At 49.2% G+C, this 26347-nt stretch overlaps 1 protein-coding gene across 1 annotated transcript; it reads right to left on the reverse strand.

Annotated features, from left to right (window-relative positions):
* Nucleotides 1–874: 874 nt before the first annotated feature.
* On the reverse strand, nucleotides 875–21736 carry Nt5m (5',3'-nucleotidase, mitochondrial). The gene is made up of 5 exons (XM_048364942.1): nucleotides 21339–21736; nucleotides 17366–17466; nucleotides 11864–11924; nucleotides 2369–2483; nucleotides 875–1689 (listed from the first exon to the last, which is right to left on the reverse strand). Exons 1-5 carry the CDS (start codon nucleotides 21609–21611, stop codon nucleotides 1547–1549), a joined length of 693 nt encoding a protein of 230 aa, XP_048220899.1. The 5' UTR covers nucleotides 21612–21736; the 3' UTR covers nucleotides 875–1546.
* Between the last annotated feature and the right edge of the window lie 4611 nt (nucleotides 21737–26347).

Consider the following 26347-nt stretch of genomic DNA (forward strand, 5'->3'; position numbering starts at 1 on the left):
TGGAGGCATGGCTTCCTCCCAGGGCCTAAGACTCTGCCCTAGGCCAGGTGGCTTCTAATCACCTAGTGCAATGCCATACACTGCTAGTCAGAGACCTGCAGACTCTCATCTGGGGAGAAGGCTGCTGTAGTGCTAGGACCAGGCGGTGCTGTGAAGAGTTGGGGCTGGCCAAATCCAGAGGGGCCCCCTCTCCCTGAGCTAAGGCGGTCCATCCTAAACGCAGGAGATTCCAAGCTGGAAAGCTAAAGCGCTGGGCCAACATCCTTCCCCCTGCATTCTCTCCAGCTGGCCCTCCCCCAGGCAGCCCACCAAGTGCTTGTTGTCATGGTGCTGATGCCACACAGCTTTCCAGGAGAGCCCAGACGTGGGACACGTTAGGGAGCGTGGGCAATGCTCTTCAAGGACACCAGGCCCCAAATCTCAAGAAGACATCAGGAACTGTAATTCCAACGCTAAGGAGGCAGAGGCAGGAGGGCTACAAGTCGGAGGCCAGTTTGGGGCAGGTTGTCTCTTACCAGGAGTCAAAAGTCGAGGCTCTAGTAACAGTTCCCCAGATCTTACTTGGCCTTGGGAACACAGAAGACAGGACGGGCCCATACCTGTGTGGTCAGAAGAGGGTTGTGGGGCTGGTTTGGAGAAAGGTGCTTGCAAGCAGGGTAGGGCCCAGCATTCCATGGGCACCAGCTCTGCCACCCTCAGGGCCATCCTGCTTTGGCCCAATGTGACATCCCATGCAAGACCCAAGCGCAAGGGACTGCACCCCTCAGCCCAGCTCCTTGTGTATGGAACCCCCACCCCAGACACTCCTGTGACACAGTTCCTTAGGGAATGTACACTAGAAGACCTTGGGGCTAGAAGAGGCCAAAACATGAGGTTACATGTGAACAGGATTTATTTCTCATGCGTTCATCAAACATGAAGCCTGCTGACTCCTGCTGGGCCCTGCGTGGGGTCTGGAGACAGGAAGGGAGAGGCTCTGGTGCTGGTCCCCAGGCAGGGCCAGCGTCACCCCCAGCACAGAGCCTGGGGGCCCCTGGAAGCTGATGAGTATGCCGATACATGATAGACCAGGCAGCGAGAGCGGACGAGGTGGCAGGCAGGCCAGGCGCCATAGTGGAGATAGTGAGGGCTTCTGCCCAGTGGAGGCACCTCATGTCCAACCTCATGTTCCCGGCCCTCCTGGCTAATGGGCTGCAGGCTCTGGGACAAGGTACCCCAACAACTAAGGAGCTTCCCCAAGAGTACACCTGAACAGTGGCCTCTGCTCCTTCCTGTAATGATCCCCTGGGGTCCTTGGCAGCTAGGAGCCACTGGCTGAGGTCATCAGAACTACCTGGGAGCACTTGCCTCTGCTCCAGGGTCCCCAGTACCCAGCCCTGCCCTGAGATCAGGTTAAGGCCTGGCAGGGCTGGGGGAAAGGGAGGGGACATGCAGCAGGAAGTCACCTTGGCCTGGCTGCGATGGAACCCCCAGTCCAGAGCACTAGCCATTGGACCCCACAGGCCCCAGCTGGGAGCCTTGAGGTGGAGGCTGTAGGAGAGGAGGCTCAGCAGGGCCGCTTGCTATCCAGGATGGCCTTCCAGTCATCGGCCCAGGAGTGCATCCTGCGGCGCGGGGGCTGCAGCTGCAGGTGCTGGTTGTGGCAGGCTGTGAAGAGGATATGCTCCCAAGTGGGCTGCGCCTCCACTCCTGTATGGGAAAGCAGCACTTCAATCAGAGCCTGGGACTCTGCAGGTGGGGCCCACACAAGCACCCATATAACAGATGGTTTGAGAAGGACACAAGGCTCTGTCCAGGCACGGCACACAGGAACTGCTCAACATGGTTTCTGTGACTGTCAGTGTCTTTATCTCCATCCCACGGTTAAAGGACCTTTGCCATGGGCTGGGGATATGGCCTAGTGGCAAGAGTGCTTGCCTCGTATACATGAGGCCCTGGGTTCAATTCCCCAGCACCACATATACAGAAAATAGCCAGAAGTGGTGCTGTGGCTCAAGTGGCAGAGTGCTAGCCTTGAGCAAAAAGAAGCTAGGGACAGTGCTCAGGCCCTGAGTCCAAGCCCCAGGACTGGCAAAAAAAAAAAAAAAAAAAAAGGACCTTTGCCACATTCCCAGTCTGCCCTGCTCAGCCACCTCAGCCACCTGTGCTGGATTTGAGTGCCTGACACCAACCCCAGAGCTCCCCAACTGTTGAATACAGGCCCTTTGCATATCCAAGCTTTCAGCTTCAGACTGAACATGTGACAAAAACCTGGTGAGACGGAGTGGGCAGCAGGCATAAGGAGTCAGCCAAGGGGTGGCCCTCAGGGAAAGGGGGAAGGAGGCCCAGGTCAGCCCACCTGTTCCTCCCCCTGCCACAGGACACTTGCCTAGGATGTCTGGCCGGTCGTCGATGAGAAGGTCAGCAGAGACTACAGTCTTATCTCTGGTGAGAACTATTTGCTCCAGAAAGTCAGAGCCTAAGTGCTTCTCCACCCAGGCATACTGCAAACACAAGATGAGAAGAAAGTGACATCAGACATGTGAAGGGGTCAGCCTAGGACCTCAGCACTGATACAGGGAGGAAGGTGGCTGGGAGGAAGACCGGTCAGCCCAAGGAGCTAGCACTCAGAGGGACATAACTCTCATCCATGTTCTGTGGTTAGAGTACAGCAGAGTCACTGCTGAAATCCAGACCAAAATATAAAAGCTAAAAATTTACAACTTCTACTCTTCATAAGAAACTGTTAAGTGCCAGCTGTGGTGGCCACACCTGTAATCCCAGCACACAGGAAGATGGTAAACCTGAGACCATTTCAAAAAATAGAACTCTATGCCAGGTGCCAGTGGCTCACACCTGTAATCCTAGTTACTCAGGAGACTGCGATCTGAGAATTGCAGTTTAAAGCCAACCCAGGCAAGAAAATCCATAAGATTCTTATCTCCAATTCACCACCAAAAAAGCCAGGGCAGTTTAAAGCCAGCCTGGGCAGAAAAGTCCTGCCCAGAGACTCTTATCTCCAATTAACCACCAGAAAAATCCCAGAAGTGGCCCTGTGGCTCAAGTGGTAGAGCACTAGCCTTGAGCTGAAGCACTCAGGGACAACACCCAGGCCCAGAGTTCAAGGCCCCTCCTCCCTCTCAAAAGAAGCCAAAAGTGGAGATGGGGCTTATGTGGTAGAGTGCCAGCCTTGAGTGGAAAAGCTAAGGGACAAAATCCAAACCCTGAGTTCAAAACCCAGTGCCAGCACAAGAAAAAAACAAAAATAAAATAAAACTCCGTGTGGATAAAGAGTTGTCGGAGGGACTCCAGGAAGCCCTGTCTCCAAGACAACCTGGAACGAAAGTAGAAGTTCATGAAACCCACCACTCTGTGAGCCAAGACTTGAGGAAGACTTGAAGGAAGGACAGACAGGGAAGCTCTCCACTCCACCCCCCTGCCTTCCCCAAGCCATGTGGCTCATAGGCTCAGGACCAAGCTCAGAGAGATGTCCAAGCCAGACAGTCCATGCTGTGCAAAGGCTGGGTGGGCCCCTCCAGGTGCTCACTCAGAGAGGTAGAACCTAGGCAGCCTCAAGCTGGGGGGATGGGTGGCAAACAAGACTAGTAGACCACCACCATCAAGCTGAGGTTTCAGGATGGGCAGTTTGACTTAAGGCCCTAGAGAGGCACTACACACTTTATCCACAGTCCCTGTTGTGAAGATAAAACGGCCAGATCTACGTAGCAGAGCACAATCTGCTTGGGAAACATCAGCCATCTGAACAATTCCTTTAGATGTCATTCACGCTTGCAGTGGTTCTAGAATAACCATCGTGTCATAGCACAGCTGATCCTCAAAAGGGCCCCGCCACCACACCAGACAAGGGAACTCACCCTTCTGTGGAGTGTTCTAAAACTGCCACGTGGGTTAAGCCAGCAGTCATGCCTTTCAACGCTTCCATTAGCTATCACGTAAGACTTCCTAAAATATCTGGCAATAAGACTTTATCTATTCCTTGTGCAGTCATCCTATATTAAGAAGGCGGTTTCTTGGTAAAGGAAATGCAAATAAAAACAACCCTGAGATACCACCTCACTCCAGTTAGAATGGCCTATACTCTGAACTCAGGTAACAACAAATGCTGGAGGAGATGCAGAGAAAGAGGAATCCAACTCCACTGTTGGTGGGAATGTAAACTAGTACAACCACTCTGGAGGTTCCTCAAAAAGCTCAGCATAGACATACCTTATGACCCAGCCATACCACTCCTAGGCATCTATCCTGAACAACAGGATCCAAGATACCACAAAGACACCTGCACATCCATGTTTATTGCTGCACAACTCACAATAGCCAAAATATGGAAACAACCCAGATATCCCACTACAGATAGATCCAAAAACTGTGGTGCCTGTGCACAATGGAATTCTACATAGTGACTAGAAATGATAAAATATTGGTATTCACAGGGAAATGGTCAGAGCTTGAACAAATAATGTTGAGTGAGATAAGCCTGGAACACAGAGAACAAAGGTGCACGGTCTCCCTGAAATCTGGATGTTAGGGGGTTAAGAGAACAGTAGAGATCATGACTGTAAAATAACAAACTTCTTTTTAAATGGTATCTCCACATGTTTGGGTCAGAGACTTTACATTAGGTCTCTAAAACCAAACAATTACTAAATAATCATAAAAAGGTCAAGGATAGACCTATCAGAGGATTACAACAGCTCAACACCTATGTACATATGATTATATGAGCTGAGGCTAAGCGGGCTGGGAATGTGGCCTAGTGGCAAGAGTGCTTGCCTCCTATACATGAAGCCCTGGGTTTGATTCCTCAGCACCACATATATAGAAAAAAGCCAGAAGTGGCGCTGTGGCTGAAGAGGTAGAGCGCTAGCCTTGAGCAAAAAGAAGCCAGGGACAGTGCTCAGGCCCTGAGTCCACGCCCCAGGACTAGCAACAAAAACAAAACAAATAGACAAAATGAGGCTAAGCAAAATGAAATCCAAGAGATGAAAACAGGAGGATTTTATTGTGGTCATGTTTAATGTACTAGGTGAATTTCCTATGGCGTACCCTACATGGCTACTGTATATGATTTTGGTACACTGGATATTGTATATGTGCTTATCTGAGCTAGGGAAGGGAAAGAAAAATGAGGGTGTAATAAAAATGAGGGTTTAATAAATATGACAAGAAATGTACTTACTACCTTATTATGTAGCTGCAATCTCTCTGTGTTGACAATGAAATTTAATTTTTAAAAAAGGCTGTTTCTTTTCCACCTTTGTAGTCACTTTGAGATATTATTCCTGCAAATGCAGCTTTGTATGTCCCTAGCATTGAGACTATTACCACACCTTACTATGTAATGTTCCCATCACCCCATACTTATCAGCATGAAACACCAAATTTTAAAATAAACATTGGAGCTATGGGTTGAAGGTCTGTCACTAAAATTCAGGTTGAGGCTTAAGTCTCAGTGAAGCAGTGGTAGCAGTCTGTGGTGGATGAGGTCTGTGGAAGAGGGTTCTGGGGCCTGGGGGCAGTGTTTGGCTCAGGGTGGAGTCTTTAAGAATGGAGAACATGGATAGGGCTGGGGATTTAGCTCAGCGGAAGAGCACCTGCCTGGCGAGCGCAAGGCCCCGAGTTCAGTCCTCAGCTCCGGGGGAAAAAAAAATCTATAAAAATCTATGAAAGAATGGAGAACACGGGGGCTGGGGATATGGCCTAGTGGCAAGAGTGCTTGCCTCGCATACATGAAGCCCTGGGTTCAATTCCCCAGCACCACATATACGGCCAGAAGTGGTGCTGTGGCTCAAGTGGCAGAGTGCTAGCCTTGAGCAAAAAGAAGCCAGGACAGTGCTCAGGCCCTGAGTCCAAGGCCCAGGACTGGCAAAAAAAAAAAAAAAAAAAAGAATGGAGGTATTCGGTCAGTTCTCACTCTCTCAGGAGTAGATTAGCTGCCCTGACATTGGATTGCCCTTTTGCTTTGCTCCACGGGTTAAAGCCTCCCAAGGCCTCATTATACACAGAACAGATGCCAACAGCCTAATCTTGAACCTGTCAACCTCCAGAGTGAAAAAACAAAACAAAACAAAACTCTTCTCTTTATAAAGTACCTAGTCTTGGGTGTTTTGTTATAGCAATAGAAAACGAGAGGCTGGGAATATGGCCTAGTGGTAAAGTGCTCGCCTCGTATACATGAAGCCCTGGGTTTGATTCCTCAGGACCACATATATAGAAAAAGCCTGAAGTGGCGCTGTGGCTCAAGTGGTAGAGTGCTAGCCTTAAGCAAAAAGAAGCCAGGGACAATGCTCAAGCCCTGAGTTCAAGCCCCAGGACTAGCAAAAAACAAAACAAAACAAAACAAAGCAATAGAAAACAAACAAAGAAACTGGTATGGACCAAAAGCCACTGTGATCCCCAGTGTGAGGGTATTAGGCAGCCCCAGCAAGTGAACCCCTGCACTGCAGGCAGTGTGACTCCAGCCCCAACCCCTGAAAGAACCTGTGGCTTCTTTACATGGTGAGAGGGAATCTTGTGTCTATTAACACATGTCTTACCGCTGGTCAGTAAACTGGGAGCAGCAAGACAAATGGGTATAAAATGTAGACATAACTTTAATTCATTATCTTTGTCTTGAGGTATAAGCAAGTGCTCTGCCACTGAGTTTCACCCCCACCCTAGATTCATTACCTTCCTAAGTTTAGAAGCTGGCCTACATTCCTATTTGAGATGGGAGTGGGAATTTTTAACATTTATTCTTATAACCGAAGCAGATTCTGGCAGGCATGTTACCTGGAAACCAGCCTTCAAAGCACTAGAACATGCTCCCCTTCCCACCCAGCCCCCACTCCAAGCACCATTAACCCCTTTGTTGGACTAGAAAAGGCCAGAGAAAATGTCACACCTGCACACAACACCTTGCCATAGAGTTTAACATTTTTCTACTGGGGGGTGGGGCGGGGAAATAAAGCAAAAGTCATGGTACTTCTGTTCCAGGCCAGGTGGAATGTGAGAAGAGATGTGACAAGGCCTGGGAACCAGGGATCTCTGGCCTTGGCTCATTGCTTCCTGCTGCTGACCATGGGCAAGTGGCTTAGCAACTGCCACCCCCACCCCCCCATGCTTAAGTTTCCTCATCTGTGAGATAGGGTAAGGGCAGTCTCAGTAAGGCTGCTGTGAAGGCCGTGTGCACCTCAGGCACCCGCACACCCTGCCCAAGTGGTACCTACCAGTCAGCTGCTATGCTCCAATCTGGGAGTAAATGTTGGCTAGCTCCAGGCAGGAGGAAGGTCTGATGTCTGGAGAGAGCCCTGCCCTGACTCACAGCATGTGGCTGAGAGCTAGCTACCAGCTGTCAGTTGGGTTCCTGGTCTCTGACAAGGCCTTTAAAGGAAATCAGTCCCAGAGACATCCCACACATAAACACATTTATGATGCCAGATGATCTGCCTCAATGGGCAGAGCTGACCATGGAGCTCTGGGGTCTGAATATAGACCAGGCTACCGTGGGGTGGGGACAACACATCCGGACACACAGGCCCTGAGACCAGTCCCAGAAGAACCAGTGCAGAAGAACCATGAACAGCTACCTCCCTAGCCACCACCAGCCAAGGAGACCTGTCTGCCTGTGAATGGGGGGTCAGGGATGGGTGGGTGAGGAAGCAGTGGAGCTACTTCCATCTCAGAGGGGTGGGAAATTGTGAAGAAGTTAACACACATAGCCTGGCCCTGCCCCAACTGTCCTTTCCAGTCAGTCCTAGTAGCCCAGACTGGCAAGACAAAAATAAGGCAAGATTCAATCCAGAGTTCCTCAAATACACTGCACACTTTCCTGTCTCTATGACCTTGTTCAGTGTACCATTTCCTCTACCAAGTGACCCTATATGACCTAGCCTGGTCCCTAGTGGGGCAAGGACTCTAACCACTGCTGTGGTGGGAAACAGATGTGATTTTGTGGGTGATATGTGTCCTCCCTTCCCTTATGGGGCCCTATTTTTGGAAGTTACTCTAAGAATGTAAAAACACAGACTTATTTACTAAACCAGCTACCAAGAGTATATTTTTAAAGAGTAGTGTTTGACAGAAAAAAAAAAAAAGACTAAGAATACAGTAGGTTGGGGCTAGGAATATGGCCTAGTGGTAAAGTGCTCATCTCATATACATGAAGCCCTGGGTTCGATTCCTCAGTACCACGTAGATAGAAAAAGCCGGAAGTGGCGCTGTGGCTGAAGCCAGGGACAGTGCTCAGGCCCTGAGTTCAAGCCCCAGGACTGGCAAAAAAAAAAAAAAATTCATGTATTATTAATGGGCATGGGAATAAAAATGGAAAAGAACATGTCAGATGCCCGCAGCATTCCTTCCTCTAGGTGGCAGGAATGTGGAGCTGGTTTCTGCTTTTTCTTTTATTTGGGTGACAGATCCACCATCACTGCCCAAGTCTGCCAAGAGTGGTGACCTGACAGGACCTTTGAGCTCCTTCCTGTCTCTCCTTGCGTTTCCATGCCCACAGTTCCTAGTCCCCAGAATGGAGGCAGCTGGTATGGCTGTACTCAACCCATCCCTGGAATGTATGGTATTCATGTGATGGGAGACAGGGAAAATCACAAATTAGATTCTCTCTGGACTGTGAAGCTTGGTGACAAAAGCCATTCATGGAGACCCATATGCTCCCCGGGTCCTAGATGCATCTCTGCTGGACACTTCAATGTGCTATGGGTTTAGTTCCTCTGTCTGAGGCCTGCTTCTTTGAACTTCCCTTTTTGTTTCTCTGAACTAACCAACATCCTTCTAAACCTACATGTGTTCTGGTTAAAGCCCTTTCTAACTGTTACCTGCTCCTCTGATGTGCTGCTAACGTGTACTGCTTGTGGGAGATGACAGCTAAGGGCCCAGCTCGGGGTGGCAGATATAAGCTGGCCCCACTGGCCATGTCATTGTTAGGCCCATTTCAATAGACTACCTTCACAATCTGGGTCTCAGTTTATCAAATTATAAAAGCAGAAAAAAAAATTTTAAGCAAATTATAAAAGCATGCCTGTCTCCCAGGGAGCAACTATAAGTGTAAAAGTCATAATGAAAAGTGTGTCTGGCCTAATAGTTTCAAATAAACAGAAGTGTTTCTATGACAACTCTCCAAACACATAGATCTAGTCACCCAATAATGAAATGCCCAGTGCTCCTCCCCATGAGCCTGGCCCTCCACTGGGGGGGCTGGGATCAATGGGGAACAGGAAGGCCACTCACCACCCTCACTGATGTCACACGACCACCCCAGTGGTGCTGAGTGATACACAAAAAACAAATGGCCAAGAAACAGAATGAGGCACAACAGGAAGGTGCTTCAGGCTTGGTGGTCTGGAATTGTGGGAGACATCAAAGCAGAGTGACAGCACAGGAACAAAAGAATGAGCAGACTGTGGCTGGAGAGAGGCAGACAGGCCATGAAGGCAGGGTCAGGAATTTGCATGGGTTTGTGAGTCTGTCTGTCATTCTGTCTGCTGCTTCTGGGGCTTGTACTCCGAACCTGGGCATGCTGTCCCTGAACTTTTTTGTTCAAGGCTAGCTCTCCATCACTTGAACTACAAGCTCTACTTCTGGCTTTTGGGTGGTTAATTGGAGATAAGAGTTTCATGGACTTTTCCTGTCTAGGATGGCTTAAAACCATGATCCTTAGCTCTCAGCCTTCTGAGTAGCTAGGATTACAGGTGTGAGAAACTGATACCCCACGTTGCATAGGTATTTTTTATGTGTATGCTGATAATGGGGCTTGACTCAGAGCCCACATTATTACTTGGCTTTTTCATTCAAAGCTGGTGCCCCATCACTTTATTCATACCTCTAATTCTAGCTTTTTGTTGGTTAATTGGAGATAAGAGGCTCACAGACTGGGCTGGCTTTGAACCATGATTCTCAGATCTCAGCTCGTGAGTAGCTAGGATTACTACACTCATGAGCCACTGGTGCCCGGCTTGCATAGGTATGGCATAGGCTTGCATAGGTGATATACAGCCGGGCTACCTTTACATACATTTCCTTTTGCATAGTGTCATCTGTTCCCTTTGCATAGGCATTTTTAAAGAGAGATCATTAACGTGAGCCCAGACAATCCACCTTATGAAAGGCCTCCTCAGTGCTGTTGCTGTGAAGAGTTCTGGGAGAAAGTACTACAGTGATGGCAGTCAGAAGAGACAAGCAGACATGCCAGTATATTTTAGAAAGAAAACTCTCAGGATCAGGACTGTATGGAAGGGGTAGCACATGGGGTTGGGGTGCATGGGGCAGAGGGTAGTCAGCATACAGATGCTGTAAAAACCCACAGGAATGGGTGAGTGGAAACCTGCCTGCCAGTCTCACTCCAGTAAATGCAGTCTGCCTTTAGTCCCTCCTCCTCCTCCATGCACTCAGCAAACCACGGACCAAAACCGCGTGTGCTGAACATGTGCAGACTTCTCATTACTCCCTAAATACTGCACAGTGCTACTCCCACAGCACTGACACTGTATTAGGTATGAGTCACCTAGACATTACTTAAAGTCCATGGAAGATGTGTGAAACTACAATTTATAAAAGGTTTTTTTTTTTTTTTTTTTTTTTGGCCAGTCCTGGGCCTTGGACTCAGGGCCTGAGCACTGTCCCTGGCTTCTTCCCGCTCAAGGCTAGCACTCTGCCACTTGAGCCACAGCGCCGCTTCTGGCCATTTTCTGTATATGTGGTGCTGGGGAATCGAACCTAGGGCCTCGTATATCCGAGGCAGGCACTCTTGCCACTAGGCTATATCCCCAGCCCCTATAAAAGGTTTTGATGTGGGGAGGGCTTTGGAGATACCAAGTCACTTGGCTCCCTGGTCTCAAGCTAAGAGGTCTTTCAGTCACCTGGCAGGCTGGTTGGGAGAAAGTGGGCTCTGAATCATGGAGCAGACACCTCACAGTGTTCACAGGGGATGCGTGAAGAGAGGACATGGGCACCAGGCACTGGCCCAAGGCCAGAATAACTCTTCCATAAGCAGGCGTCCCACTGAGGCATGGGAAGGCCTTTCTCCACTAAGTGTAGAGGTAGGAGGAGGGGAAGGTGGAAAGAGCAGAACTTTTGCTTGAAGGTTTTAACCCCTGAGCAGGGGAGGCCTGGATGGACTGGGGAGAAGCTGCTGGAAAACCCTGGAGAGGAGCCAAGCCCTAAGTCCTCCATCCCTGTGCCCCTCCTCCTAGATTACAGATCTTGCCTCTAGACACCAGTAACTATAGCTTCCCAATTTCCAGAAAGGCCTCCATTTCCTATAATTCTACTTTGTAATAAGACAAGAGTATGTATGTAGCAAAAGGAACTCTAGCCATTTCCCCTTGATCAGAATTTTTTTTTTTTTTTTTTTAAGATATGATCATGCTATCCTAGAATTCAGGCTCCATCCTCCTGTCTTAGCGGCCTGAGTGCTGGGATTTTAGGCACACACCACCATGCCTGGCTTTTGGTGAGACTTTTCATACAGGGCTAATGACATAGTTCAGAGTGGAGCCCTTGCCGAGACTACACCAGGCCTCGAGTTCATCCCCACTACCACAGAAAAAGGGGCGGGACTTTTCATCTAAAGATGTCCATGAGCCTCTAGCCCCTCCCTTGTCTCTCTCTCTGCTGCCTCCTCTGCTGCTTGTTCTGGGCCAGGGGTATCTGATCAACAAGAGGGATAGCTTCCTATGGAGCCTGCTTCCAGAGCAAGGGGCACCACTCAGGCTGGAGCTGGAAGCCACCTCAGGAGCAGAGCTGCCCACACAGAGGCAGGGAGGGGGGAAGAAGCCCTAGTCCACCAGTCCATGCCCTTCCTATCCGCACAGCAGCCCTTGCCTGAGATGTTCAGGGCACATATGGCCCTCCCAGAGCAAGATGCATACCTTACCTTCTCATAGGGACAGTACTTGAACATCTTGATGGGGCTTGTGCAGATGAAGACGTCAGTGCTGCCAGGAAAGACAGGAGAGTGAGCCAACAGCCATCAGCCCACGCCCACTCACCTCCTAGCCTTCACCAGGACAGGTCTAAGCCCGCACCAGTTCTGGGAGAAACCCGGTGTTCCACACCAAGACTTCAGCTTGCACTTCTGTCTTACCCAGTATCCCTGGCCAGCTGTAAGTGACCCCACCCTGACCATGGGCAAGAAGCTCAAGGATAGGCATTGGACTCAAAAGATTAGCTGGATTAATTAGAAACTCTCTCCAAAATCTGAATAGAGAACTAGGAGAGAGAAAGGCATTGGGCAACAAGCCAACATTAAAAAAAAAAAAGCTGCAGAGGGTTGGCTATAGCTCAGGGTCGTATAGCATGTGTCTTGTATTCATAAGACCTAGAGTTAAAGCCGGATGTCTGTAATCCTAGCTACTCAGGAGGCTGAGATCTGAGGATCCAGGTTCAAAACCAGCCTGGGCAGGAAAGTCTGTGACACTCTTATCTCCAATTAACCACCAGAAAACCAGAAGTGGTGCTGTGGCTCAAAGTGGTAGCCTTGAGCTGAAAAAGCCTCAGGAATAGCACCCAGGCCCTGAGTTCAAATCTCACAACTGACAAAAAAAATCTACAGTTAGATCCCCAGAGCCAAAAAGAGAAAAAGAAAAAGTACAGGGAATGAGAACTGAGGCCTGGGGCAGTGCAAGGAATAAGGAGAGAAACTTATGAGGAGGAATTTCTGTAGTTCAGGCATGTCCTCCAACTGCAGGCTACATGGGAGCCAACCTCTCCAGCTGTGGCCCCTTGAAAGCCATATGGGAATTGCATGAGGGCTGCATCTCCCACAGCATGGCTAGTCCCAGCTATCCCTGGGGGAACTGACCTTGACCCAGACTAACCTCCCAAGTGCCTGTTCCTCCCCCACAGGGCCAGGGTCCCTCACTACCAGTGTCCCCTGGTTCAAAACATCCTCATTAGTGCCAATGCATGCCTCTGGCATCATACCTTCTGGTCCCTCAAGCTGAGCTGTAGGATTCCTGTTTTCCTCTGTGGTTCATGGAGGTCCTGGGGAAGACTGCTGGTCCCTGGGGACTCTGTGCTCCCAGTGCCCCCTTATACCTGCTGTGGCCCTAAATCTTCAGCCTTGGCCCCAATGTTCTCACCCCTGCCTCTGCAAAAGGTGGTATCACACAGAGGTGCCTCCTGTGCGGAGCCCTCCTCAATGAGGGCTGCTCTTCCTCACACCCCACACGCCTCAGAGGGCATGTCCAGGAAGAGAAAGGTGTCTCTGCCTTTTCTCCACTGTTCCTTCTAAATCCCTGAGTCCTAAGGCTCCAGTCACAGGCCTTTCACCAACACCCTCACCCCAAGCCTGCCTCAGCCCTTCCTTGTCGCCATTTACATCCCTCCGCTATCTTCTCTACTCCCTGGCTCCATGCCGACATCTACCAGCTATCATGCTTGGTGGCAGCACCCAGTACACACCCGCATATGTGCACACACATGCACACCCCACCTGTGCCTCTCACTGTGCCTCAATTACTTCCGCCCTGCCCTGTCCCTAGCACCTCTCTCTACCAGTGTAGCTGGGGGTTCCATTTGCTGCAGCCAAAATCGCAGTACCACACTAGACCTGGCCGGCCACCACCTATAAAGTCTCTGGCAACGTCTTCCAACATCCCCGATGCAACTCTTCTGCCTCATCTAGACAGACAACTTGCCAGTTTTGTGGGATCCCTTGCTCCCCAACTCTGCCAGCTCCAGCTCTGTGGTGAATTCTGCCTGTGCCTCTCTCAGGGAGAGCCTGAAAGGACACAACTACTCAACTCTTCCCACCTGCAACCAAGCCACTGAAGGTTGCTAGAAAAGGAAATTCACTTCACCTTTGGAGCATCTTCCCCTTGACACATGAAACCAGGACAGGGCACTGCAGGGCAGGGGTGGGGCACTCCAGGTAGGGGGTGCTGGGCCCTGGTGTGCTCACAGCACATGGCACAGCTCCCACTGTAGCTAGAACAGACATCTTCTTCCTCCATCCTCGACTTTCTCACCATGTGAATTCCTTTGCCCTCCTTCCCTTCCCACCACCAGTCACAAGCTGCCTGAGATTGCCTCTCCCTTCCCACTGTGTCCCTCCTCCCTCCCAGCCTCTCCCCTGTCCTCACAGGAGCTGGCTCCCAGAATCGTCCCTCTCTTCTTCCTCCTCCACCTCCTCCTCAATCACTCCTTATTTCATTGTTTTAAGACATTTGGACCTCCAATAAGCCTATGCTATCTATCGGTAATACCACTGCTTAGTGAAAACATATTCTAGTTCTTAGGACTTGTGTGTGTAACACAAGCCACTTTTTTTGGTTTTTTGGCCAGTCTTGGGACTTGAACTCAGGGCCTGGGCACTGTTCCTGAGCTTTTTTTTTGCTTAAGGCTCATGCTCTACCACTTGAACCACCCTTCCACTTCTGGCTTTTTTGGTAGTTAATTGAAAATGAGAGTCTCACAGACTTTCCTGCCTGGTCTGACTTCAAATCATGATCCTCAGATCTCAGACTCCTGAATGGCCAGGATTACAGGCGTGAGTCACCAGGGCCTTGCCAAATGAACCCTCCCAGACTTATCTAAGAGTTCATCAGAAAGGCAGGCAAGCTGTATCTCTGGGACCCTGAGCCCCATGGTGTTGAACGTTCTGGTTACTGTGCAACAACTTGAAGCAAGCATTTGGCCTTAACTCACAGCTTTTTCCCTCTGGAATGGGATAATCATTTTGACATTATCTAGTTCATTACTAGAGTATTCTATTCCTCAAACTCCATAAGATATTCTATCTTTGGAAAATATGGTTTGTGAAACAATTTTCTTTAAAAACTAAACAAGGGGCTGGGATATAGCCTAGTGGCAAGAGTGCCTGCCTCGGATACACGAGGCCCTAGGTTCGATTCCCCAGCACCACATATACAGAAAACGGCCAGAAGCGGCGCTGTGGCTCAAGTGGCAGAGTGCTAGCCTTGAGCGGGAAGAAGCCAGGGACAGTGCTTAGGCCCTGAGTCCAAGGCCCAGGACTGGCCAAAAAAAAAAAAAAAAAAAACTAAACAAAACGGGTTGGGAATATGGCCTAGGGGTAGAGTGCTTGCCTTGTATACATGATGCCCTGGGTTCAATTCTTCCGCACCATATATAGAAAAGGCCAGAAGTGGTGCTGTGGCTCAAGTGGTACAGTGCTAGCCTTGAGCAAAAAGAAACCAGGGACAGTGCTCAGGCCCTGAGTTCAAGCCCCAAGACTGGCAAAAACAAAACAAAACAGCAAAACAAAACAACAACAAAAAACAAAAACAGGATTTGCTTCACAGATTTCCATGTCATCCTTGCAGAGGTAGGCTACTCTCTGTGTGGCTCCAGTTTTAGTACATGGGCTGCTGAAGTGAGCACTTCAGTTATTCTTCATTCATACTGCTCTCTCTGTGTGTGCCAGTCCTAGGGCTTGAACTCAGGGTCTGGGCACTATCCCTTAGCTTTTTCGCTCAAGCTGGCACTCTACCACTTAAGCTCCACTTCTGGCTTTTTGATAGTTAATTGGAGATAAAAATCTCAGGACTTTCCTGCCTGGATAGCCGGAACCTGGTGTGAGCCACTAGTGCCTGGAAAAAAGTGTTCTTTTCTACATACAGATGTTCTTTACTTACTAGGAGGATACATGTTTTGGGGAGGTTGGGTTTGGGGTTTTTTTGTTTTGGTTTTTTTTTTTTGCCAATTCTGGGGCTTGACTTCAGGGCCTGGGCACTGTCCTTGAGGTTTTTTTCTCAAGCTTAGTACTCTACCACTACAGCCACAGCATAGGAGGATACATGTTATAAGGTGAAAATATCAAAAGTAGAGAATGCACAGTGCAGGCATTAATTCTAGATACTCAGAAAGTATGTATCAAAAGGATCATGGTGCTGGGTTCTGGTGGCTCACGCCTATAATCCTAGCAACTGAGGAGGCTGAGTCCTGAGGATCCAAGTTCAGAGTCAGCCTGGGCAGGAAAGACTGTGAGACTCTGATCTCCAATTAACCACCAGAAAGCCAGAAATGGAACTGCTCAAGGTGGTAGACTGCCAGCCTTGAGCAGAAAAAGCGAAAGGACAGGACCAGGCCCTGAGTTCGGACCCAAGTACCCTGCACACATATGAAAAAAGGAAAGCATAAGTTTTGCACTGAAGATGTAGCTTAGTACTAGAGCACTTGTTTAATATACATGAGGCCCTGGCTTCAATCTCCAGTGACTAACACACACACACACCACAAAGTGGATGAACCCTGAGGCCCTGGCTTCAATCTCCAGTGACTAACACACACACACACACACACACACACACACACACACACCACAAAGTGGATGAACCCTGAAATCATTACGACCCCAAAAGACCACATACTGAATGATGTCATTCACATGAACTGTGTAGATGAGGCAAAGCATTAGAGACAGGAGGTAGACAAGTAGTGGCAGGGGCTTCAGAAGAGCAGGTGTGGCCAGGTGCTGTGAAAGGGCCCAGAGTTGTCAATAATGCAACGATAGAAGAGTTCTGAAACTGTTGATGGAGATGGCCGAAGAAGTTTGTGAATACACTAAATACCACTGAAAACCACTTTAGTGGTGACTTGTACAGGATGACTTGTACATCAACACAGCTTTTTTTTTCCAGGCAGAAAAGAGTTTATTGAGGGGAGAGCAAACTGAGGAGCATAAGATAGAGGTGCAGGGAGACAGAGGGGAAGGAAGAAGAGAAAAAGAGGGAAAGAGAAAGAGAAAAAAGAGAGAGAGGAACATGGATTTTTACAAGGTCCCAGGGAAGTGCATCACATGCTGTTGCTCATAGTCTCTGGAGACTGTGTGTGGAGGCTACCAGAGGGGCTCATCCCAAGGAGCCTCTCATTTCAGTAGAACAGAAATTTCTCAAATGATACCCCCAGCCTTCCTAGACCCTCCCTTCCAAGTGAGGCCGCCTGCTCTCCCCTGCCCCGACCTCAGCATGGCCTGGGGTCTTCTCCCCTGACTCCCCAACCTACTTCATGCCTGCCATGGGCCTATCAGCCCCAGTGCTGTGAGGCACTGACTTGTGAGTGCCTTGTGCAGCAGGGTTTTAGCCAGGGTACTGTTCAAGGGTGAGTGAGGACAGCCAAGGACCAGGAAGGAGGTGCAAACTGTATGGGGGGAGCGGGGGAGGGTCCTGGGACTATGGCCTAGTGGCAAAAGTGCTTGCCTCGTATACATGGAGCCCTGGGTTCAATTCCCCAGCACCATATATATAGAAAACATCCAGAAGTAGTGCTGTGGCTCAAGTGGCAGAGTGCTAGCCTTGAGCAAAAAGAAGCCAAGGACAGTGCTCAGGCCCTGAGTCCAAGGCCCAGGACTGGCAAAAAAAAAAAAAAAAAAAAGCAAACTGTACAGGGGGTCCCCTGGGTGGGCAGACAAACTTACTTTTGAAGGTTGGCCATCTGCTTCACAGCTTCCACAGCTCCTGGCAGAGGCTCCAGTTCAAAGAAGAAATTCTCTGACTCCCAGATGCTGACAGCCTTCTCCTGAGGAGAGAGAGACAGGATTGGATTACCTGCCATGGCCTGGGCCTCTCACTGATCTCCCCAGCTGGAGAAGAGATCTTACCTTCCCCTCACCCCTAGGGATGTCTCCTGGGGGATGTGCACAGAAAGGGGGGGGGCACATATGCACTCTGCCTCTTTCTAGAGAAGATGTGATTTCTGCTAGGATCCAGCAGTGACCAGCTAAAGTGTCAGGGCCACGGGCTCCTATGTCAGCTCTAGGAGAGACACCCTGTGCTCTCTAGGGCCTGAGGCCAGGGATCATGAACCACACATTTGCTAGGCCTGATCCAGATGGGCAGTATGGTCGAAGCTCGAAGGATGCACAGGCCTGGCCATGACAGTCACTACAATTGAGAGTTGAAGCAATTCAAAGAGCCTTAAATATACCTGGTATCAGGAGCAAGAGGTAAGGGAAGTAGGGTATAAGGACAATCAGGAAAGTTTTAGGTTCCTCTGCATGGAATCAGAACAGCTGTGCTTTTATTTGGGCTATGTGTTAAGGTATCAATATACACTATAAAAAAGGTAGGGAGGTTTTGATTATAAAGTTTAAAAGTGCTAGGCACTGGTGGCTCCTGCCTGTAAGCCTAGCTACTCAGGAGGCTGAGATCTGAGGATCCAGGTTCAAACCCAGCCCAGGCCAGAGTCTGTGAGATTCTTATCTCCAGTTTGCCACTAGAAAGCCAGAAATGGTGCTGTAGCTCAAAGTGGTAGAGCAGTAGCCTTGAGCAAAAACAGCTCAGGGACAGGACCCAAGCCCTGAGTTCAAGCCCCATGACCAAAAATTAAGTTTAAAAGCAAGAATCCAGTCAGATGCCAGAAGCTCACTCACACTTATAATCCTAGCTACTCAAAAGGCTGAGATCTAAAGATCGCAGTTCAAAGTCAGCCAAGTCAAGGAAAGTCCATGAGACTCATCTCCAGTGAACAACCAAAAAGCTGGAAGTGAAGTTGTGGCTCAAATGCTAGAGTGCCAGCCTTGAGTGAAAAAGCTGAAGGACAGTGCCTAGGCCCTGAGTTCAAGCCACAGTACTGGCATACATAAACATAAAAAACACACACCAAAACCCTACAAATATTCAGGCACTGTGCTGAGTGTGGTGATACACACCTGTAATGCCAACATTTGGGAGGTAAAGGCAGGAGGAATTCAAGTTTGCGTTCAGCTACATAGCAAGAACCTAACTCAAAAGACAAACAAAACAACCAACTAGATCTTCATTTTACCTAGGAGAAAGCTAAGGCTCAGAATGGGGAGGATATCTACTTGAAGTCACAGGCTACTTGTAGCCTCACAGGTAGACCACCCACCCCCCAACCTCATCTCCCAATTCCCAGGTGAGCTCTTTTCAGCCTCAGATAGCTGAGCCAAATCCTAGTCTTCTATAGCCAGAGAATGGCAAAGACACATCTGGGGCACTTAGAAGGGAACCATGGTCCTGGGTATGCAGTACAGGAAGTGCCTCTGTTCAGCCAAGAGGTGGCATCAGCAATACCCCCTTTCTAGCTGTACCGGTGCTGACCAAGACTTGGCAATACTACCATACTTTCTCCTGTTTGAGCTTCACAGGCCACAATGGCCCAGGAGTCCCCAGTTTACAGAGAAGGAATAGTGGGGGTTTTGTTTGTTTAGTTTTTTTGCCAGTCCTGGGCCTTGGACTCAGGGCCTGAGCACTATCCCTGGCTTCTTTTTGCTCAAGGCTAGCACTCTGCCACTTGAGTCACAGCGCTCCTTCTGGCCATTTTCTATATAGTAGTGCTGGGGAATCGAACCCATGGCTCCATGTATATGAGGCAAGCACTCTTGCCACTAGGCCATATTCCCAGCCCTGTTTAGTTTTTTTAGGCAAGATTTCACTATGTTGCTCAGGTCTGGCTTCCAACTCTCAATCCTGCTTCTGCCTCCAAACTGCTGGGATTATAGGCATGTAACATGATGCCCAGCTTCAATTTTCTTCAAGGCCTTGGAGGCATCATGACACTATCAGAACTTAAGCACACCCACAGAGGGAGGGTCAGAGGGAGTCAGAGAGTCTTGGTCCTTGCTATGTGAACCTGGGTTTCCATCCTGCTCAAAGTGACTCTTTCATCTACATAATGGAAACAGGAACCCAGCCTTTCCTTACAAGGTCCTTATATAGGATATAACAGGTATGCAGGCCCTAGCACCTAAAGACAGCTTCTCAATGCCCATGCCTTCCCTGACATTAGTCTACTAGGAAACACTAGTCAAGGCAATCTTCCTCTCTGGGCTCAGTTCATCTATACCAACAGTGAAAATGAGCTTTTCTCATGGGGTTGGGAATGTGGCTTTCTGAAGTCAAAAGAAATGGCATTCATAAATACACTAAGAGAAAGAACAGGACCTTGGAAAGCTTTTAAAAGTGTATGTGTGTCAAGCAGACAAACTGAGTCTCAAGCCTGCTAGTGCCCCTAGCTATCTCATGACTTAGGGCAAAGTTCCTCCTTGGCAAAAAATGGAGATAAACAATGTCTACCTACATGAGATAAAGCAGTGAACTTGGGGCTATATAACTGCTTCTGATTATCACCCCTCTCCTTGGCATAAAACTCTCTGATAGGGCTGGGGATATGGCCTAGTGGCAAGAGTGCTTGCCTCGTATACTTGAAGCCCTGGGTTCGATTCCCCAGCACCACATATACAGAAAATGGCCAGAAGTGGTACTGTGACTCAAGTGGCAGAGTGCTAGCCTTGAGCAAAAAGAAGCCAGGGACAGTGCTCAGGCCCTGAGTCCAAGGCCCAGGACTGGCAAAAAAAAACAAAAAACTCTCCGGTAGTCACCCTATGTCACCAATCAAGCAATGCCTGACAAAATCCCCTGTTCCTGTCACAAAATAGTTGAAATTTACAAACCAAAGTCTCTGTCTATAAACATCTCTACCTGGGCTTTCCAGCTATCCCTACTGGACTTAGGGGGCAGGGCAGTATGGGGGAAGGGAATGTCAGATTGCACCTACTGAGTCCCAGGTGATACCATGACAGACATTATCTTTAAGCCACCATTATCACTGGATGCTATGGACCCAAAGCAGTAAAGAAGAGCAGAGGGTAAAGGTATTGTTCTAATCAGTAGTGCAGAAATCATTGCCAGTGTGGGTGAAGGAGGATTTAATTTATATCATTTAACTTATTTAAACTAAAAAAGAAAAGCTGGGTGCTGGTAGCTCAAACCTGTAATCCTAGCTATTCAGACTGAGATCTGAAGATCATGGTGGGAAGCCAGCCTCAGGCAGGAAAGTCTCTTATCTCCAATTAACCACTCAAAAACTGAAGTGGAGGTGTGGCTCAAAGTGGTAGAGCACTGGCCTTGAGCAAATAAAGCTGGGGGTGGCGCAGCGCCCAGTTCCTTAATTCAAGCCCAATCACCAACAGGGGGGAAAAAAAAGGGTAACATGCTGGGGCTTACTCAAGAAGCTGAGATCTAGAAGATCGCGGTTTGATGACACCAGTCCAGAGCAGAAAGAAACCAGTGTACTTACACACACACACACACACACACACACACACACACACACGCAACAAACGTCTTAAAGTCAATATACCAAGAATCTAAAAGTGAACCGAAGATAGAAGATGGAGAGTTAGATTACTGTTAGAGGCCCAATGTGACAGCTGGGGAAACTGAGAGCTGTGGCCCCTGGCCCTCCCCAGGTTCCTATTTTGCCAGAAGACCACCCTAACGCTAGGGCTGTGACCCGCCCAAGGTCACACAGGTTGCCTATCTACAAAAGCCCGCGCAAAAGGCGCTCCCTGGCTCGGATCTGGGCCGGCGGCCACAGTTTCCCCAGTCTGCGGGGACAGGAAGGGGGCCAGGACGGGGATCGCTCACGCTCAGCCCGGGCCGCAGGCGGTCGTACTGCTCGGTCACCCAGAAACCGCGCCGGTCCTCCAGCGCGACGAAGGGCAAATCGGGGAAGCGCGCGCGGAACTTCTTGAGAAAACCGCCCTCGAAGTCGGCCAGCACGCCGTCCATGTCCACCAGCACCCGCAGGGCGCGGTGGCTCCCCGCCCGGCCCCTCGGGTCCCCCGAAGCCCGGCGCCGCCCCGCCGGGACCGCCGCGCCGCGGGGCCACCGCGCGCACCGGCCGCCCAGCCGGATCATGGCCCCTCGCCGCCGCCTGCCGTGGGCCCCGGGGCCTGGGACTCGCCGCCCTGCAGTGGCCGACCCGGAGCCATGACCACCGCGCAGGAGAAGCCCCGCCGCTGGGAGGTTCGCGGGGGGCACGCGGGGCGCGGGGCGCAGGGCGCGCGGGGCGCGAGCGCGCAGGCTCCGGCCCCAGAGCGAGGCCGCGGCGCGCACCCCACGCGGCCGCGCGGCACTGACGTCCTTAAAGGGACCCGCGGCGGGCGGAGGCGGGGCCCGGAGGGCGCAGCCCGCCGGGCGGGGCGGGGCGGGGCGGGGCGGGGCGGGGCGGGGCGCGGACAGCTCCAGGTGCTGGGGGTTCCGGACGTCTTCCCGCACCGTTTTGCTTGCCGCTCTCACCTAGGAGCTGGAGCTGTCCCCGGCTCCCTCCTCCCACTCCAATAACAAAGAATGGACCAGCTGTGGCCCCCACGAAACAGACCTGTGCCCTGGAACCCCCACGACACAAACTTGGGTCCTTAAGTTATCTTTGGAGCATTTACTGCGTTGTGCAGTGAGAGTTCCAGCCGTCAGGGAACTTAGGTTCCTAACATTAGGATACAGGAACCACAAAGCTCAGCACCTCGTGGTGCTTAGTCAGAGGCCAGGAAGGAAGCATCAAAAAATGGGGAAATAGGGTTGGGACCTCACGCTGACCCTTGACCCAACCCAACCCAAATAGCATCTCAGGCACAACTGGGGAAATTCATGGCATCACCTTGACTGATTTGTTCACTGAAGGATCTGTCTCCAGTGCCTTCAACAATGCCTGGTGGATAGTTATGTTCAGTAATTTCACACATACATTTAACAAATGGGGTTGTGGTTTTTGTTTGTTTTGGTTTTTTGCCAGTACTGGGCCTTGAACTCATGGCCTAGTCACTTTCCCTTATTTGAACCACACCTCCACTTCTGGCATTTTGCTGGTTAATTGGATAGAGAATGAGTCTCATAGGCAGGCTTGGAAGCATGGTTTTCAGATTATAGGCCTCAGCCACCAGCATCTAGCTCAACCAATTGTTTTGTTTTGGTCAGTTGTGGGGCTTGAACTCAGAGCCTGGACACTGTCCCTGAGCTCTTTTGCTCATGGCTAGTGAGTGCTCTGCCACTTTGAGACACAGCTCCACTTCTGGTTTTCTGGTGGTTAATTGGAGATAAGAGTCTCACAGACATTCCTATCCAGGCTGGCTTCAAACAGTGATCCTCAGATCTCAGCCTCCTGAGTAGCTAGGCTTACAGGCTTTTTCTACTTAGTGCTGAAGACTCGAACCCAGGACTTCGTGCATGCTAGGCAAGTACTCTACCACTAAGCTTCATCCCCAACCCCCACAACAGATACTCTTAATTCAATAATAGGTAAGAAAAATAATTGAAGTTTGTACTAGGAAGGGCAAGCGTAGCCCCTCCTTTTCCTACTCGCTGCAGGTTGCTACATGCAGTCCTACCATGAGATGATGCCAGACACTGTTCTCACCAGAAGCTGAACTAATGCCCAATCTTGAACTTTAAAACATCTGGAACTGTCAGCCAAATAAACTTCCTTTCTTCATACGTAGTCAGCCTCAGGCATATCATCACAGTAGTGAAAAACATCTACTATAGTCATTAAAGGCTTTTTGAGAACATTGAGACTAAGAACTATGTGACACTCTGGCTCTGAACTACTTGGCGAAAGGGCTTTCAGGTTCATAACTCAGGAAGCAACTGGCTCACACCTATAAATCTTAGCTCCAAGGGAGACTAAGATCTAAGAATTGCAATTTGAAGCCAGCTGGGCAGGGAAGTCCTTGAAACTCATCTCCAATTAGCTTCTAAAAGGCTGGAAATAGAGGCATGGCTCAAGCAGTAGAACAGCAGCCTTGAGTGAAAAAGCTAAGGAATAGGGCTCAAGTTCTGACTTCAGACTCCAGTACTTATGTGCAAGCATGCGTGCGAGCATGTGCACACACACATGCACAATTTTTTTAAAAGAAAAAAATAAGACAATGAATTTTGGCTGCTTTAAGCCTATAAATTTTGGACTCTTCTTTACACAACCATGGAGAAGTAATGCACTATGACATAGCAAATTAATAACCAGGATTCAAATTCAGATAGACATCTGACTGTATTGGCCATCATGTTCAGGATAATATCTGTCCTTCACAGGGGTCCCCGCATGCCATGCTGTGTGACATGGACAGCACTTTTCAGTGGTTGTGACAGGAGAGAGGGAGTGTGCCCTGATTTTTGCTCTGTAGCAGGGTACTGCCTCTATCACTATCACCCACCTGGTCTAATCTGACTGTTTCTTACTAGCCAGGACACCTTGTCACATCTTTTTTTTTTTTTAGGTCCATTTCTTGTACTGGAACTTGGTACTTGCCTCTTTTGCTAATTGGCTACTGCTCTATCAATTGAGCCACACCTCCAACCCCTTTTCTTCTCTCTTTTTTTATTTTTTTGTGCCAGTCCTAGGACTTGAACTCAGGGCCTGGGCTCTGTCCTTGAGCTTTTTTGCTCAAGGCTAGCATGCTACTAATTGAGGCACAGCTCCACTTCTAGTTTTTTTTGTTCTTTTGGATCTGACACTGGGATTTGAACTCATTATCTGCTACTTTTGCTCATTGGCTAGTGCTCTACCAACTGAGCCATGTCTCTGATGCCTATCTGTCACATCTCTAAACATTTCTTGGGTTGAATTTCTCCATGGGCACCTGTCTCGATGAGTCATTATGGAATTACACAAATTTTACCTCTGAAGTACTTAGAACTGAGTATGAAGTTCTGAGACATTGCGCCCATCTCTGAATTTCACAATGACTCTGAGGCAGGCACCATCATTTCACAGAGTGAAATGTGCTCAGGGAAGTGTAGTGACACTTCCCGGTTCACACCTGGCAACTAATACAATGGTATGCCAACCAAGCCCTTATGTCTTCAACACTTCCTGTCCTGCTGTCTTCCTATCTCTGTATTCACCTAGAATTTCAGTGAACCAGCTGGGATCCACAGAAAACTCACATTTATCAGGGGCCTACTGTATGCTTGGCCCTATGCTTCTGGGCTTTCCACATGTCCTTTCATTCACCCACAAACCAGACAAACACACACACACACACACACACACACACACACACACACAACAACAACAACAACAAAAACACACACAAAAAAAAAAAACCAGTGATTGTCTCATTGTGAGTGCTCTCTGGAGTCCTCACCATGCTCACACTGTAGTAATGTAAAGAGTTTGGGCCGAATTGATAAAATAAAAAAAAAAATAGCCCAAAGTGTATGGATGTGGGCTGCAACAATAAAAGGGTTGTTTCACCCATGCATTAGTCAGTTTTCCCTCCATCTGTGACTATGAGAAAATACCTGAGAGAAGCAAGTTATACAGAGAAAGAAGTTTATTTTGGCTCATGGTTTCTGAGATTTTTGTCCCTGGTCAGCTGGCTCCATCGCTTGTGGGCCTGGCTCAAGGTAGAACATCATAGTGGGGATGGATGGCATGGTGGAGCAAAAATGTTCAACTTATGGTGGCGGGGAAAGAGAGAAAAGACAGGCCCAGGATCCCAATGTGCCCTCCAAGGACACGCCCCAGCAACCTACCTTCCTCCCCCCAGCTCCCCATAGCAGTATCACCTGGGAGCCAAGTCTTTGATACATGAGCCTTTGGGAGACACTTAAGATCCAAAGCCTAGGGCTGGGGCTATGGCCTACTGGCAAGAGTGCTCGCCTCGTATACATGAAGCCCTGGGTTCGAATCCCCAGCACCACGTATACAGAAAATGGCCAGAAGTGGCGCTGTGGCTCAAGTGGCAGAGTGCTAGCCTTGAGCAAAAGGAAGCCAGGGACAGTGCTCAGCCCCTGAGTCCAAGGCCCCAGGACTGGCAAAAATAAAAATAAAAAAAACTCACCCCACTTGCATCTCACCCTTGACTCTCAGCCGCCACAGGACCATGAGAAATACAAACAAATAAATTTTTTATTAAAAAAAAAGAAATAGCTTAATTTATCAAGTGCTAATGACTCACATCTGTAATCCTAGCTACTGAAAAAGCTGAGATCTGAGAGTTCAGTTCCCTTAGCTTCAGTTCCCACAGCTATCATTTTTTTTAAGTCTAGGAGTGTGGGCTGGGGATATGGCCTAGTGGCAAGAGTGCTCGCCTCATATACATGAAGCCCTGGGTTCGAATCCCCAGCACCACATATACAGAAAATGGCCAGAAGTGGCGCTGTGGCTCAAGTGGCAGAGTGCTAGCCTTGAGCAAAAAGAAGCCAGGGACAGTGCTCAGGCCCTGAGTCCAAGCCCCAGGACTGGCCAATAATAATAATAATAATAAATAAAAAAAATAAAGCCTAGGAGTGTCTGAAAGAGATTTTTTCTACACCCAGATTTTAGCCACATTATTCACAGTAACCAGTTGGGGAATGACACAACTGTCCATTGATGCATTTACAGTGGAATACCATTGGGTCAATCATTGGAAGAAAATTCTGGACACCTGGTATAACAAGATGCTGAGTGTAATTGCTGTCACTGTGTGAGGGGTTCCAGATGCTCTTCAACCCTTTGGGTACAACATCTAAGATTAGGACATTGCCCCACAGGCAGCAAAAGAATACTTGTAATCACAGTTACTCAGGAGGCTGAGATCCTGAGGATCAAGGTGCCAAGCACCCCACCCCCCACCAGGCAGAAAAGTATAAGAAATTCTATCTCCACAAAA

This window comes from Perognathus longimembris, chromosome 17 (assembly GCF_023159225.1).
Source record: "Perognathus longimembris pacificus isolate PPM17 chromosome 17, ASM2315922v1, whole genome shotgun sequence".
Classification (NCBI taxonomy): Eukaryota; Metazoa; Chordata; class Mammalia; order Rodentia; family Heteromyidae; genus Perognathus; species Perognathus longimembris.